Below are 21070 nucleotides of genomic sequence, written 5' to 3'. Positions count from 1 at the left end.
GCTCTCCGTTGTTCTTATTACTCATTACTCTATCATATAAAATCACAATACCTATGGATATGACAGAGGAAGATGTTTAGGTTTGATGTACTGACAAATAACGAATCAAGTAACTGTCCTGACAGGCTTGAAAAATGACTACACGTATGAAATAAAATTAGGTGTAATGGGAGGAAATGGAAATTAATACTTTACCCAGCTGAGCTAACTTGATGCAACTGACAGCAATTATGAGCTGCCCATTCATAACTTGTTCTGTCATGACTTATATGTTTTGTTTAAATGATTTTATGGCGCGCAACATATAACCAAACTGATTCCATGCAGTTTAGCACAAAATGATTCATGCTGAAACACGATGAACAACAAAACAAATTAATGTCCTGCGGTAATGCCCAGTGTAGATGGGACTAATCTCCTCAAACTTTATTTACCTTGTATTTAAGTCCGCCCTTGAAATAACTAAGAAAAGTATTGGACTCGTAATCTTGCAGCTCTCGGTACTGAACGGGTTTCCCTCCCAGACAGTCATCCATTTGCACCGTAAAAATCGCAGCGGCGCTACTTTCATCCTGAGAGCACTCTTTGCCTACGGGGAAATAAAGCACATTAAAATGATTGTCGTGGAATTTCGTAAGCAAGCCTGAGTTTCCCCATACATTGTAACGCAGCCTCACCTAACCAGTAATGCAGATTGTAAGTGAAATTGTTCCCTCTCATTCTGGTTTGCAGTACCAGGTATGCATCCCCGACATAGAAGCTGCCGTGCAAACTTTGTGGGACTGGCGATAGCTCCAAACGCTCCACTCTCCAGACCTGGATCCCTTCCTGCTTCCCAGCATTTTCAAACTCTTTGTGGTACAGCACCATTCTCTCTCTCCCGGGGGGGGCTGCTGGGCGAGGAGCCGAAAACGTTCGAAATCTTTCTCCAACTAAACAAAACTTCGCTGCAAAGCTCAGCGACTCTGCAAGACTGACTTTTAAAAGAACCGAGGGGGCGTGTGAGAGCAAGTGATGTCAGAGCCTGTGAAATACGGAACTGGACTGTTGGGAAATAAGACTGTCAACGATTATTAAGGAATCCTCAGTGGAAAGCGATTGGTACCCGACATGCAGTCTGAGTCACCAATATTGAAGTCAAGTTTGACAAATTCTTCTGAAACTACGATTACCAGCACCCCACCCCGAATCCTGTGGCACTTTTTTTTCCGGATCCGAGAAGAATATGCAGTCAGGGTGGTGAGAGGAACAGGTTCGTGTGGAAAGTAAACAAGGACACAGATGAATTGGGCGGATTGACTTGTTTGTGTGCAGTACGCTCTTTATAAACTCTATTTTAGGACGTTGTTGCACCAATACCTTTTTTCTGGGCATTCAGCTGAAAAGAACTGCATAACTCCATCTTCGGTCCGCCTCCCCCTCTCTCCCTATTTATTCCTGAACCCTCACCCCATCCCCCTCTCTGATGAAGGGTCTAGGCCCGAAACGTCAGCTTTTGTGCTCCTGAGATGCTGCTTGGCCTGCTGTGTTCATCCAGCTTCAAATTTTATTATCTCTAACTCCAGAGTCTGTTCCCTTGTCACTCAAGGCTGGCAGCTGTGACAGGTCCCCTGAGGGGGTCTGCCTGAGTCCCTCGGGATAGACAACTGGTGGCCCCAGGGTAACATCAAGTCAGGTTAACAATGTTGTTCAAGGTGCTTCATAACTAACTTAATGTTTCGACAACACATACAAATGCCAATTGCCTTCTCAAAACACGAAACAAACTGGATCCGAGCTTTGTAACGGGCATGAATGTCGATATAACGACAATATTCCACTGGGTCTCCCGAGTGAGGTAGAGCAGAGTGGATGGCTGCTTCAGATATAGTCCTACAGAATATAAGCAGCGGATCTATAGCGAAACGCCTTGGCAATTTCCGAACGCAGATCTGGTTAACAAATGATTTAACCATATATGAGTAGCCATATAATGACATAAAAATGTTTTATTTGTAATTTTTATTGCCTGCTTGCACTGATTAGTTCTATTTTAAACGGGTGGAGAAAAAGGCTGAGTGTCTCCAAACTGAGTCAGAGATCATTTGAAACGTTTGGAGATATTTCCAAGCAAAATTGACAAGCTTAGTTGTGCAGTCCCCTCCCCCCACACAGGCCGAGGCTTGAATAGATGTGACCACATCTTGTTGAAGAATTGTAACAGGCAAAAATACTGCACGACCTAGGACGCTACAGAAAGCGAACCTTCAGCTAGGATGTGTCCGTAATTTTAATTATTTCTGTGAGCGATAGATACTGAAAGTCGTCTTCATTTTTTTTCTCTCACATGATCAGTTTTTAGTTTAGTTTTTAGTTGTGCCTGCCTCGCTGGAATAGCGCTGATGGGTGCTTTACAAACATTTTTTCTTCCATTCATTGACAGGATGTGGCTTTTGCTGGCTGGATGTGCATTCAATGCCCATTCCTCATTGCCCTGGAGAAGATGGTGGTGATATTTCACAATGTCATTAGTTAGGGAGTTCCAGGAGTTTGACTTAACAACGCTAAAGGAAGGGCAATATAATCTAAGACAGGATGTCCAGTGGTTTGGAATGGAACTTGCAGGTGATGGTGTTCTCATGTAATTTGCATTGTCTTTCTAGACACAGTTTTGGAACATACTATCTAAGGAGCAGTACATCTTGAAAATGATACACACTTCTACTGACGTTGAGGGAGTGAAGTGGTGCAAATAGGAATAGGATTAGGCTATTCAGCCCTCAGATGTACTCTGCCATTCGGTGAGATCATGGCTGATCAGTAACCTAACTCTATAAGCTCCCTTTGCTGACATCCCTTAATACCTTTACAAAACAGATTTAAAATTTACAACTGACCTTGCATCAATTTGCATTTTTGGAAGAGAATTCAAAACATCTATCACACTTTATATGTAGAAGTGCTTCCTAAAATTTCTTCTGAGTGGTCTGGCCCTAATTTTTAGACAATTCCCTCTACTTATCAAATCTCTAATCAGTGGAAATTGTTTATCTATTCTGACTTGTCCTGGTAACATCTTAAAACTTTGATCAGATCATCCCCTAACCTTCTGAATTCTGGAGAAAACAAGCCTAATTTGTCTAACAAAGTTTAGAACTGGATGAACACAGCAGGCCAAGCAGCATCAGAGAAGCAGGAAAGCTGACGTTTCGGGTCGAGAGAAGGGTCTCGGCCCGAAATGTCAGCTTTCCTGCTCCAGTGATGCTGTTTGGCCTGCTGTGTTCATCCAGCTCTCCAACTTGTTCTCTCAGATTCTCCAGCATCTGTAGTTCCTATTATCTCTGATGTAAAACAGTTTTGCTGAGATAAATTTAGACATGTTTCACACCTTAGCCAAAACTGGTGGTAAACCTCTGATAAATGTTAAGCTGAGATCTGGCTTCCTTGATAAATATTTGTTGGCATGTCTATTTCAGTAGCCTTACCATATTTGCATATTTTGGGTTATGCAGACAGAACATAAACTGTTATGTACATGCTCAGTCACTTTGAATGCTTGATAATTCTTAGAAATGTACAAAGGAACATTTCTGTAAAGATGGCAAGAGGATTTTTAATGAATTTTTCAAATTTATGTAGTTTTCACAGATTGCTTAACCTTCTCCTGGTTTTCTGTGGAAAGATTAGACAAACTTCTGTCAAATCGATTCCATATAATTTTCCCAAATTTGATACAGATAACATCACACACAAATTACATGATATGGTGTCAAGTAAAACAATACTCTAATTGCTCTATGAAGCAAAACTGACCCTTTAGACATTCTGCAATTCACATCTTACAAACCATGCTACAGACTTGTATTTTTATTTGAGCTGCCCATCAGGAACCTTATTGAGTGTACAGGTGAGGATCCACAAGGCGAACAGTGAAAATGAGATTAATAAAGTTTGAACAGAGGTATGACCAATTGTTCTAATTGGCATGAGGAGTGGAGATTTAGCCAGAACAAATGAATGTTAGCTCAGGAAGTTGGCATCTGAACAGGTGCAAATTCAATGGCTGTAGTTATGCACACAGATGACTTCAAGATGCTAGGACCCAGAACTGATGATGACCCAATAATAGTAGGTTAATGTTAGTTCTCCAACACAAACTTGAAGCAAGATCACGAGGATAAAAGAACTGATCTGACAAAGTGGAATGCAGAGAAGGTTATTTCCTCATAGCCATGAGAATGAGGAAGAAAAGCCGATGTTTATCAGTAATAGAGAAGTACAATTAATTCCTGTTATGATCTTATTACTGTTATGGAAAGTGTGAAAGATCACCTCAATGTATTTCTATTTAGAAAAATACAGGATTATAGTACATTAATATTTTCTCATCAATAAATAGGAGGGATTAAGAAATATCACCACCATTTCCCCTTTCGCACTGTGCCTATTTATATTATCAATGTATGCTTTGTATAATTAATAGAAGAAAGTGAAGTCCATTCATTTCAACATAATAAGACATATTAATTCCATAAATGTATCAAAATACAGGATCATTGAATGTTGCAGCAGTTACAGAAGGGAGTTAATTGCCTTTTTGTGTCCTTGCTCGCTCTCTGGAAGCGCATTACGGTTCGCCCACTCACTGACCATTTCTGTGAAGGCCTTTTTTTTGTTTTAGCTTCAGGTAATAATCCAATTTGCTTTGAATGCCTCAATTGAATCTTTGTCCATCACAACCTCAGAAAATACTTCCAGATTCCATGTGACATACTGATAAAACTCCTGTGCGCACTTTCTAAAGGATTGAAACCCCTCCTAAACTCAGTTGCTCTGAATAATATGCAGTATTCCAACTGAGGCTGAAACAATGATTTGGAAAAAATTTCCATGACTTCCTTGGCTTTGAATTCAATATTTACGAAGTTGTCTATTCCAAACACCTCTTAACCATCTTACCAACTTATCTGCTACCTTCAAAGATTTGGAAAATCAGCCATAGGTCCTTCTACTGTGTGTTGCCCTCTTTGTAATACCATTTATTTTGTATGCATGAAGTACACTGGACGTTGGGGCACCTACAACAAATTTGGAAAATGCAAGTTAGCAAGTCTGCTGAAAAGAAGGAAAATAGAGTTAACTTTTCATTACCTGTTGAAAAGTCATAAGCCTGAATTAATACTATTTTGATTCTATTGCCGGTACATGTTGTTCCTCTCAGCCGCATAATTGCACACTGATACACATGAAATTGTCTCTGCCTGTTTCACCAGACTGCCACATCTCCCTGATGGCTGCTATTATGCTGATCACTATTTACTACATTGTCACACTTAATTTCACTCATTGACATTAAATCTGTAGTCCCCTTACCATCATTCAGCTTATGTACCCATAGCAAGAAAAACAATGATCCTCATACTTCCTTACGAAGAGTCAAGCACTCAACTACATACTTCTATTCTTTACACACTGCATGACATCCATAAGCCAATTACAGTCTAATGTCTCATTAATTTCATGTGGAACTGATTTACAAATACGTTTTTTGAAGGTCAGTATATATAATACCTACTGCACTAACCTTCTTAATTCCTCCCTGCTACATTATCTCAGTGCTCAGTCAGGCCAATCAGACATGATTTGTCTTTAAGAAATCTACACTAATTGACTCTTATTAATCAATGAGTCTCCCAGTCAGAATTACTTTCATCCTTAGTAGCAGTTTTCTCTTCGCAAACTTTAAACTCATTGTTACCAGATTGTTAGACATGGTTTGATATTTGCAAAACTCCAGTTTTCTGACATCAATCCCATGCCCAAAGGAAATGGAATAGTTATGATCAGGGTTTCTATATTTCTAGTTTGTCTTGATCAACCTAAAATACATCCAATAAGTACTGGGTAATCCGTTATCCTTGAGTGCTGTGAATATATCTATGACATTGTTTCAATCCGTTTTTATCTTCCAGTCCAATATCTTTGCTACTTTTCCTTCACTTTGAAATTAACCTCATCTTCCCTTCCGAAGAGCATTGCTTCAATCATTCCCTCTGCCTCCACAAAATTCCTTTTGGTGCCTTAAGTTGCCCAGTGCTTCCTTTAACTAACTTTACATTCCAAAAGATTTTTGGATTCCTTTTATGTCTTCCAGAATCTCCACTCATACTTTATTTTTGTCCATCTTTGGTTCATTTTTTTAAATTTTACCCAGGACCCTTTATTCTGCCTTGTTTTCTTATATAGTCTGTCTTTGACATTTATTATGAACATCTCTATGCTTTACTTTAACCCTTATTTTGTCTGTTTTTCAGTGAAATTAAACATTGAATTATCGATTTTTATTCCTTACGAAACATTGAATCATAAAATAATGCAGCATTGAAGGAGGCCATTTAACTAGTTACGTCTAAATTTACACTTTGAAAGAACTGTCAAATTTGTTCCATTGCTAGTTCTGGCGTACTTCTTTTCTTCTCATAACTTATCACTTCCCTTTTGATTAGCTATTGAACCTGCTTTCACTAACCTTTCTGGCAATGCATTCAAAATGTTAACAATTCATGTCACCCACGGTTCTTTTATCACTCATCTTAAATCTGTAACTTCAAGCTGCCGGCCATTCATTAAAATTCAGCCTGTTCAGACTTGGTTATGGAGGGGTGGGACTTGAACCTCGGACTTCTGGACCCTTCCACTGTGTCACAGGATCATTTGAAGAATATTCCTCACCTACTGTATCAAAATGCGCAATGGATTTGACAACTATCAGACTTGGTTCAACATTTTCTTTTCAAGGTGAAAGAATCACCAATTTTCCAGCCTAATCCTGTTTGATTGGTACATTCAAGTAAATTGCTTTTGTACCCTCTCTAAGGACTTAACATCCTTCCTAAATGTAGTGAGGAATGAACCCAATAAAACCTTATCAAGGTATAGGAAGACTTTGTTTTTGACAGCTGCAGCTGTTTTGGTAACCTTGCCTTTGAGTCACATGGTTCTGGGATTAAAATTCCTCCAAGACATGAGCGCAAAAAAAAACTCTGCTCATGCTTTAGTTCAGTATTAAAAATGGGCTGCTCCGTTGAAAGTGCCATTGTTAGAATCACACAATAAACAGAAATCTTGTGTGCCCTTTCAAGTGGCATATACATTCCCACAGCACTACCTGAAGCAAAACAGTGTGTCCTGGAATCCTGTCTAATATTTATCTCTCAAGTTTCGTCATAATCATCAGAATATATGATTATTCCTGGTTAGTAAGGGGATCAAGAGTTATGGGGATGGGATTGAGAATCTTATTAGCCATGGTTGAACGGTGGAGAAAACCCAATGGGGTGAATGGCCTAATTCTGCTCCTATATCGTGTGGTCTTATGGTCTTGTAATTGCTGCATTTTGTACTTTACAATAGTGACTACTCTTAAAGAACACTTCATATTATGTAATGCTCTGTGATGTAATTTTAAGATCGAGTGGCCGTGAAAAGCACTGCATAATTCCAGCTCTTTCTTTGGTACAATATGCCTCTCTTAATTATTTATTGCTGACCCAGCTTTAGTTGAGAATATTGACAAAAGGAGGGTTGGGAACTAGCTTTAGTTGATTCTGGTAATGCTGTTCCAGTGAAACTAGCCTGAAATAGCCGAGTGAGTGAGACTCCAGATTTAATTATGCCCTCAACAGTAGGGGTATTTCAAGTGTTAACAAAGCAAGCTGCTGTGTAATGATTCTGTGGCAAGTCAGATGTGGATGAATTAGGATAAATGCTATTAGCAAGAGGTACAGCCCTCCCAAACAAGTGTGTGTGTGTGTGTGTGTGTGTGTGTGTGTGTGTGCGCGTGCGTGCGTGCGTGCGTGTGCGTGTGTGTGTGTGTGTGTGTGTGTCTTTAAGAAGGAGGGACATTGAGGAGCAATTGGTGGGACAGGGAGGAATCAGATGTGGAGCACCTGGAGGTGAAAGAGAGCGAATTAGACTAAAGGTTGGACACTTGGGTAGAATCATACACCCGAAGAGAAGCAATGATTGTAGAGAGATGGAAAGGGCATTGTGGAAAAGATCAAAGAGATGGTTAGGGTTTTGGGGGCAGTAAGGTGCCTCATAAGGAGGGTGGGGCAGATCAGAAGAGTGCAAAGTGCCTGTCCAAGGTCACCAGACTCGAAACGTTAACTCTGTTTTTGACTTCACAGAAACAGCCAGACCTGCTGAGCTTTTCCAGGAACTTTGTTTTTGTGCCTGTTCACGGGGGTTGGTCAGCAAGGCATGCCGGATTCATTCAATAAGTGGAAAGACATCTTGCCTAAATGTCAGTGCTACTTTTACTGAGGCTTGGGGAACTGTTAATTTTTAAACAGGGATTGACAACAAAGCTCACAGTCTCAATATAACGTTTAACTTGCCAACCCACTATCTTGGCGTAGGCTGGTTGCTTGTCTTTCATTCTGCTGCTGTTAACGTCAGAAGTGGGCAAATTTTGGTTGGGACTCAGGTTTTGAACAAATTAACCTCCTTTCCCCACAAAATACTCTTGTTTTTTACGGATAGATTTCCCTCCAATGTGCGAGTGTAAACAAAGCACTTTGTAATGACATGGTAAACAGAACAAAAGGTTAATTGAAGACTGTCAAATTTTAGTGGCTACTTTCTGAGCTGTAATGGCACTACAGGTGAGCTATGACTTCACCCTGGAACATGCTATCATTCTGGTAGACAGAAAGTGACCTACCTGCTCTAGTGTTAGTGTATGACCATTTAAAGGCCGTCTCAGAATTCCACTTGCATTTTACCAATCGGGGCATGTGTCCATGCCATATGGCGAGGCTGCGGGCAGGGGTGGACCCTTATGTTTGGGTGCCCTGTTTCCAATGGAGGTGTCCATGGTGGTGACCCTGCCCTGCTTATAACCCAACCACCCTCCCTCTAGTATCTTCCCCATCTCTCTCCACTGGGATCTTCCAGATCAGCATCTATAAAACCCTACTGCCACCTCCACAGTGACATTGCTTTCTGACTGCAGTATTAATCATCCTTGCTAGCTATGTGAAGCCCCAACAATGGCTTTGCCTGTGTCTGGGCTTTAAAAGATAATGGCCATTCGATTCTCCAGCAGCTGTTCAGACAGATGCAGATGTCTTGACCTGAGTCAATTAATGTCCTAATGACTACTCAGGACTTTCTGGCCACACAGAAGCTGAGCTCACCCAACTTTTAGGCAAGACTAAATACAATGTATCTGCTTAGATTTCTGCTGTGTAAACCCATGACTAAACTGATTCAATGAAAATACTAAGACAACAAAATGTGGAGCTGGATGAACACAGCAGGCCAAGCAGCATCTCAGGAGCACAAAAGCTGACGTTTCGGGCCTAGACCCTTCATCAGAGAGGGGGATGGGGTGAGGGTTCTGGAATAAATAGGGAGAGAGGGGGAGGCGGACCGAAGATGGAGAGAAAAGAAGATAGGTAGAGAGGAGAGTATAGGTGGGGAGGTAGGGAGGGGATAGGTCAGTCCAGGGAAGACGGACAGGTCAAGAGGGTGGGATGAGGTGGTAGGTAGGAAATGGAGGTGCGGCTTGAGGTGGGAGGAAGGGATGGGTGAGAGGAAGAACAGGTTAGGGAAGCAGAGACAGTCTGGGCTGGGCTTCCCAAAATCTACAAACCTGCCTGCCCTGGTCGACCCATTGTCTCAGCCTGTTCCTGCCCCACCGAATCTATCTCCACCTATCTGGACTCCATTGTCTCCCCTTAGGTCCAGGAACTCCCCACCTACGTCCGTGACACCACCCATGCCCTCCACCTCCTCCAGGACTTCCAATTCCCCGGCCCCCAACACCTCATTTTCACCATGGACGTCCAGTCCCTATACACCTGTATTCCTCATGCAGATGGCCTCAAGGCCCTCCCCTTCTTCCTGTCCCGCAGGCCCGACGAATCCCTCTCCACCGACACCCTCATCCACCTAGCCGAACTCGTCCTCACCCTCAACAACTTCTCTTTCGAGTCCTCCCACTTCCTACAGACAAAGGGGGTGGCCATGGGTACCCGCATGGGCCCAAGCTATGCCTGTCTCTTTGTAGGTTACATGAAACAGTCCCTCTTCCGCACCAACACAGGCCCCAAACCCCACCTCTTCCTCCGTTACATTGATGACTGTATCAGTGCCGCCTCTTGCTCCCCAGAGGAGCTCGAACAGTTCATCCACTTTACCAACACCTTCCACCCCAACCTCAAGTTCACCTAGCCATCTCCAACACATCCCTCACCTTCCTGGACCTCTCAGTCTCCATCTCAGGTAACCAGCTAGAAACTGATGTGCATTTCAATCCCACTGACTCCCACAGCTACCTAGAACACACCTCCTCCCACCCACCCTCCTGCAAAAATTCCATCCCCTAGTCCCAATTCCTCCGCCTCCACCGCATCTGCTCACAGGATGAGGCATTCCACTCCTGCACATCCCAGATGTCCACGTTCTTCCAGGACCGCAAATTTCCCCCCGCAGTGGTCAAGATCGCCCTTGACCGCGTCTCCCATATTTCCCGCAACACATCCCTCACACCCCGCCCCCACCACAGCCGCCCCCAGAGGATCCCCCTCGTCCTCAAATACCACCCCATCAACCTCCGGATACAACGTATCACCCTCCGACACTTCCGCCATCTACAATCCGACCCCACCACCCAAGCCATTTTTCCATCCCCGCCCTTGTCTGCCTTCCGGAGAGACCACTCTCTTCGCGACTCCCTTGTCCGCTCCACACTGCCCTCCAAACCCACCACACCAGGCACCTTCCCCTGCAACCGCAGGAAGTGCTACACCTGCCCCCACAACTCCTCCCTCACCCCTATCCCAGGCCCCAGATTGACCTTCCATATCAAACAGATGTTCACCTGCACATCTGCCAATGTGGTATATTGTATATATTGCACCCGGTGCGGCTACCTCTACATTGGGGAAACCAAGCGGAGGCTTGGGGACCGCTTTGCAGAACACCTCCGCTCGGTTCGCAACAAACAACTGCACCTCCCAGTCGCGAACCATTTCCACTCCCTCTCCCATTCCTCAGATGACATGTCCATCATGGGCCTCCTGCAGTGCCACAATGATGCCACCCGAAGGTTGCAGGAACAGCAACTCATATTCTGCTTGGGAACCCTGCAGCCCAATGATATCAATGTGGACTTCACAAGCTTCAAAATGTCCCCTTCCCCCACTGTATCCCAAAACCAGCCCGGTTCTTCCCCTCCCCCCACTGCATCACAAAACCAGCCCAGCCTGTCTCTGCTTCCCTAACCTGTTCTTCCTCTCTCCCATCCCTTCCTCCCACCTCAAGCCGCACCTCCATTTCCTACCTACCACCTCATCCCGCTTCCTTGACCTGTCCGTCCTCCCTGGACTGGCCTGTCCCCTCCCTACTTCCCTACCTATACTCTCCTCTCTACCTATCTTGTTTTCTTTCCATCTTCAGTCCACGTCCCCCTCTCTGCCTATTTATATCAGTTCCCTCTCCCCATCCCCCTCACTGATGAAGAGTCTAGGCCCGAAACATCAGCTTTTGTGCTCCTGAGATGCTGCTTGGCCTGCTGTGTTCATCCAGCTCCACACTTTATTGTCTTGGATTCTCCAGCATCTGCAGTTCCCATTATCACTGATCCAATGAAAGTACTACCTATGATCTAATGCACTTTATTTTATTCAAAAAGGGGTCTGGACAGCATTTTGCAGATATAGCTGAACCTGATAATCAAGATGATCTAGTTCTACAGCTTGTTATAATTTATCTTGCAGCCTGAATTAAAGAAGTGCTGAAAAGCATCAAAGACACAATAATACCTAGAAATACAAGAACAGAACAGAATAAAATAGAATAAGCTTTATTGTCACATGTACTCAGATGAGTACAGTGAAAAGTTTACGAGTTGCCACTTACAGTGTTATCTTAGGTACAAAGGAACCTAGGTATAGTTTCTTAAGAACAAATTCTTAGAGAAAAAAAGGAAAATAAAAAAAATGTCCAGTATTACAGGTGTGAGGAATAAATTAGAAAATTAAAGAAGTAATAAGCTCAGAATAACACTCCTTCTAACCCAGTCCACACTGGCACCTGGTCTCTAGTCTGCACCAGGCCTTGATTCCAGACTGTTCCAGGCTTCGCCTTAGGGCTCTCAAGGCTCGGAAACCTGTCTGGAGGTCTTGAGGCTGAAGTCCATGCTCAGTTGCAAAACTGCCACATCAGGCTGGAAGACAGTCACACTGTGCCGAGAGATCGCCATGCTGGGTTCACACTGAGGCTGAGAGTCTGAGTCCACGCTGAGGCCAGGAGACCAAGTCCATTCTGAGGCTGGGAGTTTAGGACATCGCTGAGAAGAAAGAAGGGAAAGATAAAGCATAAAAGAGAAGAAAAGGAAAATAAATGGGCGGAGCAGACGAGCTCCAGTTGAGGAGACTTCCTCTGCTACGAACTTGGATATGTATATTTATGATTTAAACTTATAAATAATGGATATATCATTTTTGACTGAATTAACCATCACTCGTACTTAAAAGTAGGAAAACCTAAACTTCTAACAAGTAAAAAAGAAATTTATGTGAAAAGTCATGGTTCAACACAAATCTTCTGATTCAGCTCTCTGATCAACATACTGGTTTTTCTTTATTCCCAGACTGTAAAGACAGAATGTAGAAGTAATCTGGAGTAATAGATAACATCAGGAGCATAAATCTCTCATACAAAACCAAAAATTGCTGGAGAAACTCAGTAGGCCTGACAACATCTGTGGAGACACTGCAAATTTAACATCTCCGGTCCAGTGACACTCCTTCAGAGCTGATATTAGCGAGGAAAGGAAAGAATACACACTGAAGACAGGGGTGGGGGTATGTGGTGGAAGGAGTGAGCAAGAGTGAAGAATGATAGGGTCCCCGGTCCTCATTTTCTACCCCACCAACCTCCACATCCAAAGGGTTATAAGCTGCCATTTGCACTACTTCCAGTGGGATGCCACCACCAAATGCCTATCCTTTCCCTCCTTTGTCACCAATGTAGATATTAATTGGTTTGTAAACCATCCATGCGCTTAAAATCAAATAGCAAGCTCAGTTTTACTAGAATACAATCATAAAGGATAACTTTATTAGTTAAAAGAATGTAAATGAATTGTACAATAGTGTTTGAGGTTTTAGGAATATTCTGATTAATCAAATTTGCAATAATTATTTAAAGTTATCCACGGAGTCGTAGCATTGTTATAGCACGGAAAGAGGCCAGTTGGTACATTCTGTTTGTGCCAGTTCTACTACCAAGTACCAATTTCCTGCCCCTTCCCCATATTCCTGCACATGTTACTATCCAAGTAATCATCCAATGCATAAGACCATAAGACATAGGAGTGGAAGTAAGGCCAGTCGGCCCATCAAGTCCACTCCGCCATTTAAATCATGGCTGATGGGCATTTCAACTCCACTTCCCTGCACTCTCCCCATAGCCCTGGATTCCTTCTGAGATCAAGAATTTGTTGATCTCTGCCTTGAAGGCATCCAATGTCCCGGCCTCCACTGTACTCTGTGGCAATGAATTCCACAAGCCCACCACTCTCTGGCTGAAGAAATGTCGTCTCATTTCAGTTTTAAATTTACCCCCTCTAATTTTAGGGCTGTGCCCACGGGTCCTAGTCTCCCCGTCTAATGGAAACAACTTCCTAGCGTCCACCCCTTCTAAACCAGACATTATCTTCTAAGTTTCTATTAGATCTCCCCTCAACCTTCTAAACTCTCATGAGGACAATCCCAGGATCCTTAGCCGTTCATCATAAGTTAAACCTACCATTCCAGGGATCATCCATGTGAATCTCCGCTGGACACGCTCCAGGGCTAGTATGTCCTTCCTGAGGTGTGGGGCCCAAAATTGGACACATCTTGAATGTCTTGATTGAACTTGCCTCCAACACATTTCCAGGTAATACATTCCATAATAAAACCATCTGCTGTTTGTTAGTGTTTATTTCTCACATCACCTTCATTTGCACATCATGTTAAATCGAGGCCCTGTTATGATTTTGTTTTCCTTTAGGAGTGAAAAAGACCCCTCCCTATCTACTCCTTTCAGCCTATTCATGATTTTGAAGACTTTGATTGAATCTCCTCCTAGCCTTTTTCCCTCCATGGAAAAGGGCCCAACTTCTTCAATTTATTCTCATCACTGAAATTTCTATTCCTGGAACTATTCTAATAAATCATGTTTGCATCCCCTCTGATGCATTCACATCTTTCCAATAATGTTGTACCTGAAATTATACACAATACTCCTGTATTGGCATCACAAGTGACTTGTACAAGTCCATTGTCTCATAAAAATTGAAAGAACTACAGATGCTGTAAATCAGAAACAAAAGCAGAAATTGCCAGAAAAACTCAGCAGGCCTGGCAGCATCTGTGGAGAGAAATCAGAGTTATTGTATTGGGTCAAATAACCCTTCCTCAGAAGGTCCAAAATCTCATCCTTGCTGTCATGCCCTCTGCTCGTATTAATAAAACTGAGAACACTGTATCCTTTATTAACTGCACTTTCTGCCTGTCCGGCTACCGTTAGTTATCTGTGCACATATATTCCCAGATGCCTTTGCTCCTGTAACACCTTTAGAATTGTATCCCCTACTTTGAAGTGTCTTGCAATATTCTTCCAACCAACGTACATTACCTCACATTCTCTGCCTTGAACCTTATCTACCATCTATCCATCCAATCTACCAATTTGACAGTGTTCTTTTGGAGACCCACACTGTCCATTTCCGAGTTAACAATTCTTCCAGGTTTAGTGTCATCTGTAAACTTTGAAATTGTTCCCCGCACACCAAATTCCAGATGATTTATATTTTACATAAACACAAGCATATTAGGAAAAGCAAGGGTGCCAATGTGGACTCCTGGAGAATTCCTCTATAAACTGTCCTCCATCTGAAAAAATACCCATTGCCATTACCTTCTGTTTCCTGTCACTCAGCCTATTTTGTGCCCATTTTGCCACAATGTCTTTTATGGTATGATTTTTTTTCACAACTCAATTGTAAGGCTTTGTATCAAATGGCGTCTGGAAATGTGTGTATACTACATCATCAGCATTGCCCTTATCACACATTTCTATGACCACTTTGACAATTATAGCAAATTATTTAAACACAATTTCCCCTTTAGAACTCTGTTCTAACTCTTCTGAATCAACCACGTTTTTCCATGTGGCTAATGATTCTATCGCAAATAATTGCTTCTTGATGTTTCCCCACCCTGTTGAATTGGCAACTTAACTGGCATGTAATTGTTGAGATTAACCTTACAATCTTTCTTGAACAAGACTGTAATCTTCACAATTGTGCAGCATCTGGCGCCTCCCAGGGAAGACTAAAAGTCATGGCCAGTGCCCCCATAACGTCACTGCATCTGCTCCCACGATGAGGCATTCCACTCCCGCACATCCCAGATGTCCAAGTTCTGCAAGGGCTGCAACATTCCCCCCACAGTGGTCGAGAACGCCCTTGACCACGTCTCCCGCATTTCTCGCAACACATCCCTCACACCCCGCCCCCGCCACAACCGCCCAAAGAGGATCCTCCTCGTTCTCACACACCGCCCCACCAACTTCCGGATACAATGCATCATCCTGCGACACTTCCGCCATCTACAATCCCACGCCACCACCCAAGACATTTTTCCATCTCCACCCTTGTCTGCTTTCCGGAGAGACCATTCTCTCCGTGACTCCCTTGTTCACTCCACACTGCCCTCCAACCCCACCACACCTGGCAGGAAATGCTACACTTGCCCCCACACCTCCTCCCTCACCCCTATCCCAGGCCCCAAGATGACTTTCCATATTAAGCAGAGGTTCACCTGCACATCTGCCAATGTGGTATACTGCATCCACTGTACCCGGTGTGTCTTCCTCTACTTTGGGGAAACCAAGCGGAGGCTTGGGGACCGCTTTGCAGAACACCTCCACTCGGTTCGCAATAAACAACTGCACCTCCCAGTCGCAAACCATTTCCACTCCCCCTCCCATTCTTTAGATGACATGTCCATCATGGGCCTCCCGCAGTGCAACAATGATGCCACCCGAAGGTTGCAGGAATAGCAACTCATATTCCGCTTGGGAACCCTGCAGCCCAATGGTATCAATGTGGACTTCACCAGCTTCAAAATCTCCCCTTCCCCCCCGCATCCCAAAACCAGCCCAGTTCGTCCCCTCCCCCCACTGCACCACACAACCAGCCCAGCTCTTCCCCTCCACCCACTGCATCCCAGAACCAGTCCAACCTATCTCTGCCTCCCTAACCTGTTCTTCCTCTCACCCATCCCTTCCTCCCACCCCAAGCCGCACCTCCATCTCCTACCTACTAACCTCATCCCACCTCCTTGACCTGTCCGTCTTCCCTGGACTGACCTATCCCCTCCCTACCTCCCCACCTATACTCTCTCCACCTATCTTCTTTTCTCTCCATCTTCGGTCTGCCTCCCCCTCTCTCCCTATTTATTCCAGAACCCTCTCCCCATCCCCCTCTCTGATGAAGGGTCTAGGCCCGAAACATCAGCTTTTGTGCTCCTGAGATGCTGCTGGGCCTGCTGTGTTCATCCAGCCTCACATTTTATTGTCTCCATAACTTCTATTCTCATTTCCTTTTGGTCTCAGCACCTTGTCAACTTTAAGCAACAATAACCTGTCCAAGACTTCTTCCTTCTTAATTTTGAACTCTTTTAGTGACTGTTTCCTCCTTTGTTTCCTTGGCCAGGGCAGCATCCTCTTCTTTAGTAAAAACAGATGCAAAGTATTCTTTTAGCACCCTAACCATATCCCCTCCCTACATGTAATCCCCCGAACAACTTCCAACAGAATGCTTGCTAAATCCACTGCCCTTGATTTTCTGAATCAAATTGTTTCAATGCAAGTTGATCAAGGCTAATACATTTGAATTCATGAACCCTTTTAATCATAGTTACTTTATTTCTTTTGTGAGCTGAAAGACAAACTGTGCAAGTAGCGTCAGTATCCTTTTTATTCTTTTCATTCCTCATTTTATACTGTCTCTCTGTGGTGGTGCCAATTTGATTCTCCTCAACTCACTGCCTGATCATAACAATTGTACAGAATTAATTTCCTCTCATGAATATTCAGTCAGTATCTTTAAATTCTGCTCAAAATAAGTTGTGTGAGTAACTTCTAAAACATTTCTGCTGGACTGTGTAGAATCTTGCTGCAGTTCAATAGAACTGCTCTGCCAATTTAGCCTTTTAAAGAGTTGGCAAAGGCATTTTTAAAAAAATGTCACTGCTGCACTTTCTTTTCAGAGTTCAAACATGTTTGCATTGCAACAAATAAGTCGTAGGTTTCCAGGATGGATAAAATCAATCCCCAATCCCTACACCTTGGAGAAACTGACAGCCGATTGGTTCTTCATGCCAGAACTTAGGAAAATGCTCCCTTCATTTGAATAAGGCCACTGGTTACATGAAAAAAATGAGCATAAATGCTGTCGGACACCAGCTCAAAGCCCAGCCAGCCAGCAGCTCTTAAAAGGCAACTGTTGTTCCTTAAAGAGGGGACGATATCTGGTTCGACTGTATGCACGCAACAAATTATTGTCATTACAATTTGTGTGGTGAGGTGTAAGCTGCAGAAGAGGAGGTAGAAAACAAGCGTGACATTTTATTGCATTTAGTGAAATGTTGAGTTTTTGCATACAAGCTTTTTGCTCATCTATAAAATTGAAATGTTACTAATGCAAATATTTTCTTCCTGTCTACTTTCCAGATGGCCTGTTATTAAAAGTTAGCATGGAGATGCATCAAACAATTAGGAAGTTTAGTGTTGTGTGAGCATTCATGTCTTGTTGCATGTGTACACAGCCTATAAACCTCGCCTTCAGATTTGTGCGCAGTTTTGTGCACAGAGAAGGATATGCTTGCCATGGAAGGATTTCAGTGGAGATTCACCAGATTAACATGTGGGAAAGGTAGGATTGTCTTGTAATGAAAGGTAGTGGAAACTGAGTTTGTATTCCCTAGAGTTTCAAAGAATGAGAGGTGATCTAATTGAAACTTGTAACATTTTTTACATTGGCTGACAAGGTCGCTATGGACAGGAAAGAGAAAACAAAGAACTGCAGATGCTGGAAATTAGAAACACAAACAGAAATTGCTGGAAAATTGCAGCAGGTCTGGCAGCATCTGTGGAGATAAAGCAGAGTTAATATTTTGGGCCCAGTGACCCTACTTCAGAACTAAAGAACAGCTTTGTTTCAGTTTGTCTCTGTGGAAGTAAATGGGATTTTGCCCCCGCCCACCTCGGTGACTGTAGAACCGGGGACATAATTACAAGCTGTGGCGTTGTGCAAAGAAGGTTTATGACATATTGCGGGGATAAAGGAACTGCAGATGCTGGAGAAGCCAAGATAATAAAATGTGAGGCTGGATGAACACAGCAGGCCAAGCAGCATCTCAGGACCACAAAAGCTGACGTTTCGGGCCTAGACCCTTCATCAGAGAAGGGGATGGGGTGAGGGTTCTGGAATAAATAGGGAGAGAGGGGGAGGCAGACCGAAGATGGAGAGTAAAGAAGATAGGTGGAGAGGAGAGTATAGGTGGGGAGGTAGGGAGGGGATAGGTCAGCCCAGGGAAGACGGACAGGTCAAGGAGGTGGGATGAGGTTAGTAGGTAGGAGATGGAGGGGCGGCTTGGGATGGGAGGAAGGGATGGGTGAGAGGAAGAACAGGTTAGGGAGGCAGAGACAGGTTGGACTGGTTTTGGGATGCAGTGGGTGGAGTGGAAGAGCTGGGCTGGTTGTGTGGTGCAGTGGGGGGAGGGGACGAACTGGGCTGGTTTAGGGATGAAGTTGGGGAAGGGGAGATTTTGAAACTGGTGAAATCCACATTGATACCATTAGGCTGCAGGGTTCCCAGGCGGAATATGAGTTGCTGTTCCTGCAACCTTCAGTTGGCATCATTGTGGCACTGCAGGAGGCCCATGATGGACATGTCATCTAAAGAATGGGAGGGGGAGTGGAAATGGTTTGCGACCGGGAGGTGCAGTTGTTTGTTGCGAACTGAGCGGAAGTGTTCTGCAAATCATCTGCCAATGTGGTATACTGCATCCACTGTACATCTGCCAATGTGGTATACTGCATCCACTGTACCCGGTGTGGCTTCCTCTACATTGGGGAAACCAAGCGGAGGCTTGGAGACCGCTTTGCAGAACACCTCCGCTCAGTTCGCAACAAACAACTGCACCTTCCAGTCGCAAACCATTTCCACTCCCCCTCCCATTCTTTAGATGACATGTCCATCATGGGCCTCCTGCAGTGCCTCATGATGCCACCCGGAGGTTGCAGGAACAGCAACTCATATTCCGCTTGGGAACCCTGCAGCCCAATGGTATCAATGTGGACTTCACCAGCTTCAAAATCTCCCCTTCCCCAACTGCATCCCTAAACCAGCCCAGTTCGTCCCCTCCCCCCACTGCACCACACAACCAGCCCAGCTCTTCCCGTCCACCCACTGCATCCCAGAACCAGTCCAACCTGTCGCTGCCTCCCTAACCTGTTCTTCCTCTCACCCATCCCTTCCTCCCACCCCAAGCTGCACCCCCATCTACCTACTAACCTCATCCCACCTCCTTGACCTCTCCGTCTTCCCTGGACTGACCTATCCCCTCCCTACCTCCCCACCTATACTCTCTCCACCTATCTTCTTTTCTTTCCATCTTCGGTCTGCCTCCCCCTCTCTCCCTATTTATTCCAGAACCCTCACCCCATCCCCCTCTCTGATGAAGGGTCTAGGCCCGAACCGTCAGCTTTTGTGCTCCTGAAATGCTGCTTGGCCTGCTGTGTTCATCCAGCCTCACATTTTATTATCTTTATAACATATTGCTATCATTTGTGAACTTAAATTCTGAAGTAGAGGCAAGTGGGTTTCTAGTTTTTAATTGTGTGACAATTTTTTTTAGAGTCAGGAACTTTTTGTTGAATACCTGATTGAAACAAGAAATTAGTGCTATCTAAGTTGAGCTTTTAGGACCCAAAGAAAGAGAGGACAGATTAAATTCAGAAGAAAAAACAATTATTGTCAGCAGAAGGTAAGTTTTATTTTGGCAATCTGTTGCTCATTAGGGCTGGAAAGAAGTCTTAAACTATTTCAGGAGTATATATTTCTGAAAATAGTCCTGAGCTTTTCTTGGAGCTCACCATGGATAAACTATTGCAATGCATTAGCCTGTGTCCATGTGTCTCAGGGAAAGGCAATAATAGACAGAATGACATCTAGTGAATGTGTAGAAATTCACCAACAGTAAACGTTTGCATTTGGAAGTTGAGTAAGAAATTTTAAAGTGAAGGCAAGAGTAATTTTTCACTGGAGTTGAGTGTCTGTAGAGTGTCTGTGATGGATAAAAGGGCTAAATTATTCTTTTTGCAGATTGTAATAAGATCTTTTCCAATTGTATGAGGTATATGTCTTTGCTTCTCTAGTCTTCATGCCAGAAATCACTTGTCCAACAGGTTTATTTGAAAATGCAAGCTTTCAGAGTCTTACTCCTTCTTCAAGTGTTAGTGAGAGAGGTTAGTATGAGACACAGAATTTATAAATAAAAGACCAAAGGGTCACACCACAGATGAGAATGTATGAAACAAACCTACGATGCTGTGTTCATCCAGCCTCACATTTTATTATCTAAGATTCTCCATCTGCAGTTCCCATTATCACTGTTAAATCTTTAATCATTTAGAAGGTTTCAAATGATTAATATGTATATGTAAATCCCCAAATTTCTTTGAAGTCACTGTCCTGAGAAAACAGTGTTGTCAGTGTAAAGAAGAGGTGACAGTTTACCTCAGATAATGCATGTTAATTGTGAGGCCTTGTTTAGAATCTGTTTCTATTTTAGTTTGGAGTCAGACTGATTTTATTTCTAATGTAGGAACTTATAAAATGCCATATTGACAGACTGTCTATAAAATATGGAGCTGGATGAAAAGGTCTAGGCCCGAAACATCAGCTTTTGTGCTCCTAAGATGCTGCTTGGCCTGCTGTCTTCATCCAGCTCCACACTTTGTT

General features: G+C 43.6%; 1 protein-coding gene across 1 annotated transcript in view; it reads right to left on the bottom strand.

Moving 5' to 3' along the window:
* Positions 1 to 1079, bottom strand: part of scin (scinderin) — a 117069-nt gene extending 115990 nt beyond the window's left edge. The window contains exons 1-2 of the mRNA XM_048556190.2: positions 678 to 1079; positions 435 to 589 (exon numbers count right to left, since the gene is read on the bottom strand). Of these exons, the coding sequence (XP_048412147.1) occupies positions 435 to 589; positions 678 to 870 (348 nt within the window). The 5' untranslated portion in view covers positions 871 to 1079. The remainder of the gene's footprint in view (positions 1 to 434; positions 590 to 677) is intronic.
* Between the last annotated feature and the right edge of the window lie 19991 nt (positions 1080 to 21070).

Source organism: Stegostoma tigrinum, chromosome 2 (genome assembly GCF_030684315.1).
Source record: "Stegostoma tigrinum isolate sSteTig4 chromosome 2, sSteTig4.hap1, whole genome shotgun sequence".
Taxonomy (NCBI): Eukaryota; Metazoa; Chordata; class Chondrichthyes; order Orectolobiformes; family Stegostomatidae; genus Stegostoma; species Stegostoma tigrinum.
The sequence above is the reverse complement of the archived record's forward strand: the minus strand, read 5'-3'. Positions and strand labels throughout refer to the sequence as shown.